General features: G+C 53.7%; 1 protein-coding gene across 4 annotated transcripts in view; it reads right to left on the bottom strand.

The window, feature by feature from the left end:
• Window positions 1-1,012: 1,012 nt before the first annotated feature.
• Window positions 1,013-9,449, bottom strand: part of Mgat5b (alpha-1,6-mannosylglycoprotein 6-beta-N-acetylglucosaminyltransferase B) — a 64,614-nt gene continuing 56,177 nt past the window's right edge. For all 4 annotated transcript variants that reach the window (XM_026780497.1, XM_026780499.1, XM_005350789.2 and 1 more), the window contains 3 exons: window positions 4,037-4,111; window positions 2,793-3,049; window positions 1,013-2,470 (listed from right to left, as the gene is read on the bottom strand). In XM_026780497.1, the coding sequence (XP_026636298.1) occupies window positions 2,272-2,470; window positions 2,793-3,049; window positions 4,037-4,111 (531 nt within the window). In that variant the 3' untranslated portion in view covers window positions 1,013-2,271. The remainder of the gene's footprint in view (window positions 2,471-2,792; window positions 3,050-4,036; window positions 4,112-9,449) is intronic.

Genomic DNA, 9,449 nt, shown 5'->3' with positions numbered 1-9,449 from the left:
GCATCAAAGACAGAAGCTCCTCCCACCACTCAGACCTGTCAGAAGAGCTTAGGGATGCTGATGACCGAGACACGCCCCATCTGAGAACCTAGCCCTAGATAGAGAAGGGCCGGTTCACCAGGTGCTGCTGGTACTGGGGGCCAGAGTGTTCTCTGTGTGGGGGTGGGGATAAATGGTGACGTGGGTCTTGTGAGTTGCAGGATGCTGACCAACCCTCTATCACCCAATTACACTGACCGGCTGCCAGGTAACTGGCCATCTCCCAACTCAGGACATAGCATGCCTGGACACCCCACCCTCAGGGACTAAAACTGCCCCCCGCCCCCACCCGTGGAGAATCCCTGGCTGGAAGGAGGTCCCCTGACTTTAGATGTCTCCATGTATTTAAGCCACATGCAAACACCCAGACCCAGGTCCCCACGGCAGCTCTGAAATGGTCCTGATGTCACAAGCCGTGTGGCTGGGGTTATTCAACTCTCCGTGCCTGTTTGCTTACCTGCAACACAGGAGCTGGGCGGCACAGACCTGCTAGGATGACATCATCTGACAGGACACCTGAGCTGGCAGAGAACTCAGACACGGTCCCCACCTAGGGTTTGCTCCCCGTAACAGGAGTGGGGCGGCGTACATCTGATAGGGTGGCTGAACTCGGATATCACAGTCCCAGCCCAGAGTCCTACACAGTGAACCCCAAAAGCACCAGCACGTCTCTGGTGGGTGACCTCAAACTCTTCCACAGTGGGCCTCACACCCCCACGTTCTGCTGAGAGGCCAGCTGAGGTGGGTGGGTACGGAGGGAACACGGACAGGAGGGTCCTGTGGCCACAGCACTGGAAGGACTTCTGGGTGCAGGCAGCACCTCATTTTCCAGCCAAGCCCCTAGTGCCATGTTCCATCAACACAGAGCAGCATTGGGGGACCCTAGCCAGTCCCCCTATGCTGGGCGAGCCCTGGAGGTTCCGGGAAAAGACAGAAAAGACAAACAAACAAACAACAAACCAGCACCCGCATGTTTCTTCTTTATCATCTCACATCCCAATAAAATATTTATTTCAAGAAATAAATCTTTAAAAAAAAAGAGAGAAGAATGTCTCTATTGCTTTCCTCTGACGGTCAAATCCTCGGAATCACAGGTCTCTTGCTGCCCTAGATTCTGCTGCCACAGGGGCTAACCAGGCCAAGGGGGCACCCGCAAGTCCCACACAGGCTGGTCCTCCCTACAACTGTCTGGGCCCAGGGAGCCTGCCTTCACGAGGCTGGGGGCCGGGCCAGACATGAACAATGGCAGTGTTCCTGGAGGCCTGGCTGGACTTGGCAGGCCCTGGGGGTAGAGAGGGAAGGGCGACCCTGGACTGGAGGTGGGCATGCCACTTAGAGATGGGTACTGAAGTCTGGAAGTGGCCTGAGGCTGCGGGAAGCAGGAGGGAATGACGAAGGTGGGGCCTGGATGGGTGGGAGCCATGAAGTCGGCTAGACCTGTGCAACCAGAACCAGCCAAGGGTACCAGGGTGAAACTTCATCCCAGCCTGGCCGGCAGGAGATAGCAGGAGGCTGGGAGTGGCGTCAGAGCCTGCAGAGGATGCCTTGGTGGGCTCTGGGCCTGTTTGTTGTCAGAGACTGTAATGGAGATGGCTCTCGGAGGGGCAGAGATCATGCCAGAACTGGGTCTCAGAAGAGGCCCAAAGTGAAGCCCACTGGAGGAAGCAGAAGTGAGGGACAGGGAGGAAGGACCAGGAGGAGGGCAGTGTCCCTCCCCCAGGCTCCCCGAGTTCTCTGCCCTTTGTCCACACCGAACAGCTGCAGACGGACAGACGGACACGCTGGCCCTGCATGAATTGCTGCATCAGAAGAGGAGGGTGTGGTCCTCACCACAAGCGTGGCTGACGCCTGTTCTCCATGTCTTGATATCTCCGGTGAACTAGGGGGCAACACGGCCATGTTCTTGGGGATCAGAAAGCCTATCCTGGGCCCAAGAGTGGTCAGGGTCATGTCTTCAGCTGATCCAGACCTCAGAAAACAAGGGGTCTCCACTCACGTGCTCCTGGGCCCACCAGACAGGTAGGTCAGCCCATCTGCTTAGCCACGAGTCCTGTGATGAGGGCAAGGAGCCTCCTAAGATGGAGCTGCTGCCTTCTCAGCCCCCTCTTCCTGCTCTTGGCCAGGGAACAAGGCTGCAGCCAGGAGACACGCCGTGAGCATGGCTGCAGCTCAGAAAGTGCTGGTGCTTGCCAACCGGGGGTGGGCAGATGCTGGGCAGGGTGGCCTCCGACCTCACAGGCAGCCCTGGCACAAGGCCACCTGGCCCTTGAGGAAGTCACGGCATGGGCAGAGCCTCTGGTACTTGGTGCTGGCACCGGCACAGCTGAAGAGCAGTGGCTCTTTCTGTAGGTAGCACTCTTGGCCGGGGTGGGCAAAGGCGGGGTACAAGTGATGCATCTCCCACTCTGTGCTGTCACAGGGCACCTGCAGCCTGTAAAAGCACCACCAGCAGCATTACTCTTGGGTGAGTGGGTGACAGCTGGCCCCAGCTTAGCATGACCCACCCCCTCCCTGGACCAAAGGAAACACAAGTCACAATTTGAAATCCAACTGTCAGAGCTCAGAGAACCTATGGGCCTGGAGTCTTGGTGACCAGCGGAGAGATGGTTGGGCAGGGCCAAAGGAGGTGGAAAAGAGCAAGACCAGAAGGACGTCCTCTGTGGAATTTGGCTGATTCAAAAGCATTAAACCCCCTTCTACAGGGAAGCCAGGAAGGTGGGAAGGTGGGGACACAGGCGGGGCCTCAGACTCACTTGAGGAATGCATCTTGGCTGTTGAGATAGGGGAAGAACGAAGGCTCGCAGACCAGCCCATGGTCCAGGCAGGCGTCCGTGCAGGCCCTCCCAGGGGCAGCCAGCCAGGCCCGGAGAGAGTGGGTAGGGGGCCAGGCTCCCGCAACTGAGCTGATATTCTGGGCCCACTCGAGATGAGTGGCGTTAGGAGCTAAGACAAAGGGACTCTGGGAGGTGTGGGCTCCTGAGGGAACCGGGCTTGGGCCCACACAGAAGTCCTGTCAGGAAGAGAGAGGTATTAGGGAAGGGAATGGATTTTTCTCTAGAGTGCTCAGCACTACAGTTTCAGTAAGGGCCACTACTGGGCACTTACTGAATGCTAAGCAGCCTCAAGTGTTATTCCCATAATACCAAGTAGCCCAGAGAATGGATGCTAATTATTGCACGAAGCGTGGAGGATGTACGCCAGGGACTCATGACTGGATGGCAGAAGCGGGCTCTGAACTCTCAACTGCTTGGGAGCTGTCTACCCTGCATGACCTCACTTCTGGGGTCAGAGACACGGCTTCAGCCTGAGGCCCATGAGCCCTGCTTAGCACGGGGACAGAGCCTTGTGCTGGCCTCTGAGGCTCTTCTCGGGGATCTCAGATTCTTATCTGTAGAGGGACAGTTCAGAACCGGTCTCCAGGTCCTGACGCTCACACCGTGGCTGGTCAAAGTGGAGACATACACAGCATCTGCCTAAATCTAACAGCCACAGCCGCTGTCCCCAGGGTCCCAAGCCCCACAGTTCTGCATCTCCTGGTTTTCTCTCAGGCCACCTGCAGCCTATGACAGCTCAGATCATCGGATCAGGGGACATAAGAGCAGGCTATCCCCAATTTCTTGGGGCAGACCCCTACTCCAGGCCCCATCTCACCGATTCCCGTGAAGGTGGCGAGCAGGGGCTCCTGTCTGTTCCATTCACTCAGTTATCAAACCGAGAAATGATTTTTTGAAAACCCGGCCTGTGGGGCAGGGTGGGTGGGGAATGATATCCGTGACTATTGCATGCCATCACTTCAGCTGGGGTCGGGTGGGGATTGGTAGCCACGATGGTTGGATCTCATCTTGAGTCTCCGCGGTGGAATGAGGAGCTGGATGAATGGCTTGCCTATGACTGAAGTCTACATAGACCCCAGCATCAGCATGGCCCCAACTTTGAATTCATAGGCTTTGGAGTAACAGCCTCGAGTCCCTGGGGCAGAGGATGCAGGGTGACCCACCTGGTGTTGGATGTAGGCATGGATCCGTTCCAGCATCCCTGTACACGTATATTCATAGGGCAGGTAAGGGTCTACCTGTGGAAGAGATGGGCAGAGGGACCTGGATGCTGGGGCCATACCCGTGGGTGGCAGCAGAGACAAGGTTGACACTCTCAGCTCGGAAAGCCAGCCAACCATCCACCTGGCCCCTCTACTAGCTCACACTGCCTGTTCCCAGGGATACGCTCAGGGTGTCAGTTCAGGATTCGTACAGTCCAGCCCCCCGGCTCCACCTTCACCAGGCCTCATCCTTCCCTTTGTACCTCCCCTCTCTGCAAAGCCCAGCACTTCATCCCCTCTCAGGCATCACCTACCCCTGAGCCATCCTGAGCCTGCCCGTTGTCCTTGGATGAGGAATGTGTTCTCAGGGGCTGCCAGCACCCTAGTGGTCCTCTCCTAGCACAGGCTAGCTCCTGAGTCACCGTTTCCTATTCATTCCCCATCTCCTGCACGGCCTGCAAAGCCACTGAAGGTGGGGACTGTGGCTTGAGCACCGAGCGCCGCTGGTCTGTCACAGGAGGTCTGTGAGCAGACGGTCACAGATGACGAAGCAACCGCCCTCATCCTGCATCCCACACAAGGTACAGAGCATTCCCACCAAGGAGCACAGGGCACTCACACATCCCAGTTAGAAGGAACAAGATGAATCTTGTCACATACCTCCCGCCTAGGTACATGGCTACATGAGATGCACACCCCAAGGAAAGGCCCTGTGGCATCTGTACAAACGCCCGGAAGTGGTATCGCAACCTAGCCTAAGCAGATCGGAGGAGTAGGTAGGGCACAGAAAGATCGCAGGAAAGTCAGGCACGGCGGCAGGTTCCTGTAAACCCAGGAGGAGTAGGTAGGGCACAGAAAGATTGCAGGAAAGTCAGGCACGGCGGCAGGTTCCTGTAAACCCAGGAGGAGTAGGTAGGGCACAGAAAGATCGCAGGAAAGTCAGGCACGGCGGCAGGTTCCTGTAAACCCAGCTTCGGTGTGGACCAGGGGAGAGGGGATCCCTGGAACTCACTGGCCAGACAGCCTGGCCAAATGGATGAGCTTCAGGTTTAGTGAGAGACCCTGACTCAAAAAATGAAGGCTCTTGCACAGGGCCTGGGTTAGATTCCCAGTACCCACATGGTCGCTCGTGACCATCCCTAACTATAGTTCTAAGGGAGCCAACAACCCTTCTGACGTCTGCAGGAACCAGACATGCATGTGACACACATGTACAAATGCAGGTAGCATACTCACTCATGCACATAAAATAAACAGAAAGGTGATTTTATTTAAAAAAAAAAAAAGGTGGAGATTAAGAGAGGAAAAACGCCTGACATTGATTCTGGACCTCACATGCACTTGCACACATGTGCACGTACATATACATGCATGTACACATACCATGCAACTCACACATACAACCCACAAAATATATGCAAAAAACACACAAAACATCCTGGCAGTGGTGGCGCACACCTTTAATCCCAGCACTCAGGAGGCAGAGGCAGGCAGATCTCTGAGTTTGAGGCCAGCCTGGTCTGCAGAGTGAGTTCCAAGACAGCCAAGACTACATAGAGAAACCCTGTCTTAAAAAAACAGAAAAAAAGAAAGCCCCACAAAATATACAACAACATGCACAATACATACAACATGCACACAACAACACAACATACCCAATGCACATAATAAACACACAGCATACAAATTAAACAGTGTGTGTGTGCGCGCGCACGCGCACACACACACAAGTGACAAAGAATCTAAGAAAACAGAATTGAGGTCAGCCTCCTGCCTCCTCCTTGCTTTACTGCTCAGCCCTTGCTGCTACCTCAGCCTTCATGGGCCCAGCACAGAGCCACGTTAGAGGAGGCCACTGGCCCAGAAGGGCAGATGGCAAGAGCAGCAGTGTCCGGCCACAGCTGGGACTCAGGAAAGATACAGCAGTCTGGACATCTATATCACTGCTCCACCCAGCCTGGCTTCTAGGGATGTCATTTCCTGCAGACCACATCAACAAGCGGCGGTGAAACTGGACAGCAGGATGAGTGGCATTGGCTCTGCTCCCTAGAGACCCTACCTCCTAGGGGGAGAGGCTTTCATTGTGCCAGTAGCCAAGGGTCTACCCTGGACACTGTGACAATCCTGGGGGTGAGGGATGGGGAGCCACAAATACCTTCAGGATCCCTACCGGGCTGAGTTATTCAAACCTCCACAGTTACGGAGAGCTGGAATGGCACAGGTGTGGTCATATCACCTTGAGCTATCTTGTCCCCTTAAAAGCCACTGTCAGTCACCTCCGCGTCTGAACTAATGTCCTTGTGACTATGACATGACTGCTTTTGGGGTGCAGACCTCCAAACAGACCCCTAATTCTCACCAGCCCCAAAGCTAAGGATAGTATCTGCTAGCACCCCAGATGGTCCACAGGTCCCTGTTTTCCAAGACCTGCCCAGCTTAGAGTTCCACCAAATCATTTGAAATATGTTGAGGCATTATTTTCTGTGTACTTAAACAAAACTCCATGAAACTATTACCACCTTGGACCACCAACATGGTCTTGGGGGTAACCTGAATCTGTGTTCTTTTGTCAAGATCACACATCAGAATAAGCAATCCCTTTGAGGTAAGAGTCATGTTTTATGTCAACAATAGCCAGCGTCCCCAAGAGGGGACAGCCACTGCTCGTTCTGACTCAGGTCCTACTGCCTATGACCCTCAAAGCAGTATGCTGCTGTTCTGACTGCACCAGGGATGACTACCAGGCATTATGGGTAGACTTCCTCCTCCTGAGGCTGAGGCCCAGAGATCCTCCAGGGCCCACATCCAGCGGCCATGTTACTCCAGTCACCTGTGCTGCCTTCCCAGACTCAGCCCTGTCACACCCTGTCTGGTTTCTGAGCTGTCGGCTTGGGACGACCTGCAGCCAGCTGCTGCCCAAGCCAGAACCCCCACACTCAGAACAGAGTTCAAGGAGCACTGAGCTCTGGTCTGGGATCCCTCTTAGGGCTTGTTGGGGAAGGTTTAGAAACAACTATAAACAACCAGCCTAGGGAGGGGGATTCCCCTCCACGGGAGGCTCCTGGGCTCCAGAGTGACAGCAAGTAGCTCTTGTCACAAGCAACTCAAAGGTCCCCTTTGTGAGGGGCATTTCCAGCCAGACCAGCCAGCTTGAAGCTCCTGCCAGGAACTCCAGCAGCGGCTGAAGATGACCCCACTGGGTCAAACTGCAGGAATGGCTGTCATCTTCTGACAGTGACAAGGACCAGTCCTGTGCAAAACGGGTGATGTGGAGGGTCACGCAGAGACAGCTCGTCACCTCCCGTCCTCCCACCTGGAACATCCCCATCTGGACCGTGTGTTCACAGGCAGGAGCCACAGCCCAAGCCCCGCGTTTTCTTCAGGGTGGGGAGTGCTGGCCTGGGAGGCCTTGGTCTCCTTTGCCAGCCCCCTGGTTCCTCCTTCCTCCCTCCCTGAAGAAGTGAAGACTTGCAGAACAAGTCTGGCCATTTGCTTATGGTGGCTACATTCCCCGGAGACCCAGCCAGCTGTTCAGAAACTTATCGACAGTCCGTTAACCAGAGTGCCTGTTTGACACACAGACTTCAAGGCCATGGCTGGTTCTAAGAAATCAGCCTAGGTGGCTAGCACAGGCTCTGAGCTGTAAGTTCCCAGCCTATTGAGGCTATGCAGCCCAGGGTGCCCTGGAACCCCCAACCTTCCTGTCTTAGCTTCCCAAGGGAGTGGATCTTTGTAATATTTGAGCCCCTCTGGGCTACAGGGGACTGATTTGGGGTCCCTCTGAGATGGATAATACCTATTGGATTCCTTCGTCTTTTGTTCTTATTTTATTCTAATTTTTAGATGAACTAACAAAATTGAAGAGATGCTCAGGGTTTTGTTTCCTTTTTCTAAGACAAAACAAGACTCAAAGGGTAAATAATGAGACATTCTCTGCCACTGACACCGCTCATTGCTTAGAAGCCACCAGTGTAAGGGACTCCCTGTGTGTGTGTGGGGGGGGGTGTCCTCCCACAATCACCTGCTCCTAAGCCAAGGCAACACATCTGAGTGTATCTGAGACACTTCCAGAGACAGTTAAGGGGCAGAGTCACCAGATAGGTGGGGCCCAGATGGAAAGAAAGGGAGACACCGGCCAGCACCGGCGGATATTCTCACGGCTTTCTGTCCATCCTGTGATCTGCCACGCCCTCCCCACCGAGATGGATGGAAACCTCTGAAACACTCAGCCCAAAACATTTTAAAATAAGTTTTCTTGGGGAAGCTGGAGAGATGGCTCAGCGGTTAAGAGTACTGGCTAGCCGGGTGATGGTGGCGCATGGCTTTAATCCCAGCACTCAGGAGGCAGAGGCAGGCGGATCTCTGTGAGTTCGAGACCAGCCTGGTCTACAGAGCTAGTTCCAGGACAGGCTCCAAAGCCACAGAGAAACCCTGTCTCGAAAAAAAAAAAAAAGAGTACTGGCTATTCTTGCAAGATGTTCACAACTGTCTGCAACTTTAGTTCCAGGGGATGGACCCCTGTGGGCACCAGACACACACCTGGTACATAGCCATACATGCAGGCAAAACATTGATACACATAAAAATAAAAAGAAATACACCTTTTTAAAAAGTGTTTGAGGTTCTTACAGAGAACCTGAGTTTGGTTCCCAGCACTCACAACAATGGCTGACAACAGCCTATAATCCAGCTCCACAGGATCTGACACCCTCTTTTGGCCTCTGAGAGTGCTCACACTCATGTGCACGTGCATGTGGGTGCACACACACACACACACACACCTATAAATAGAAATAATAAAATAAATACGTTTTTAAAAAAAAAATAAGTTTTCTCAAAATAAAGTGCTGAGCCTGTAGGAGCCAGCCATGAGAAGCTAAACAGAAACAGACCACCCAAAGGAAGTTTTTCCAACCATTATCACCTGCCAATGTTGGGCCTAGCCATAAGCTTAAAGGAGACCTGAGTCTCAGTAGTTTACCCCGAAGCAATACCTGGTTGCAGGAAGGACCATAAACTAAGATTATCTGGGCACCACTGAAGAACAGACCATCCAAAGGAAATGCATTTCAACCATTGAAGATAGGATCACCTGCCAGCACACACTCACCAGGACACCCTAGACAAATGTCAGCCGATCAGGGGTCCTGAACCTTAGAAACCCCTCACCCCCACCTTTACTACTATAAAAACCCAACTCCAGCTGAGCTCCGGGCTCTCCGTTTATTCCAATACGTTGGACATGAGGAGAGGCTGAGTTTGCAAACTTGCATAAAATATATATACGGGACTTGGTCTCCTTGTTGGTTTTTGGGGGACTTCACGGATCTGGGCATAACAAGCCCAAGGAGTGACTGGAAGCTGTGATACGTAT

Source organism: Microtus ochrogaster, chromosome 7 (genome assembly GCF_000317375.1).
Source record: "Microtus ochrogaster isolate Prairie Vole_2 chromosome 7, MicOch1.0, whole genome shotgun sequence".
Classification (NCBI taxonomy): Eukaryota; Metazoa; Chordata; class Mammalia; order Rodentia; family Cricetidae; genus Microtus; species Microtus ochrogaster.
This window is presented reverse-complemented; position numbering and strand designations above follow the sequence as displayed.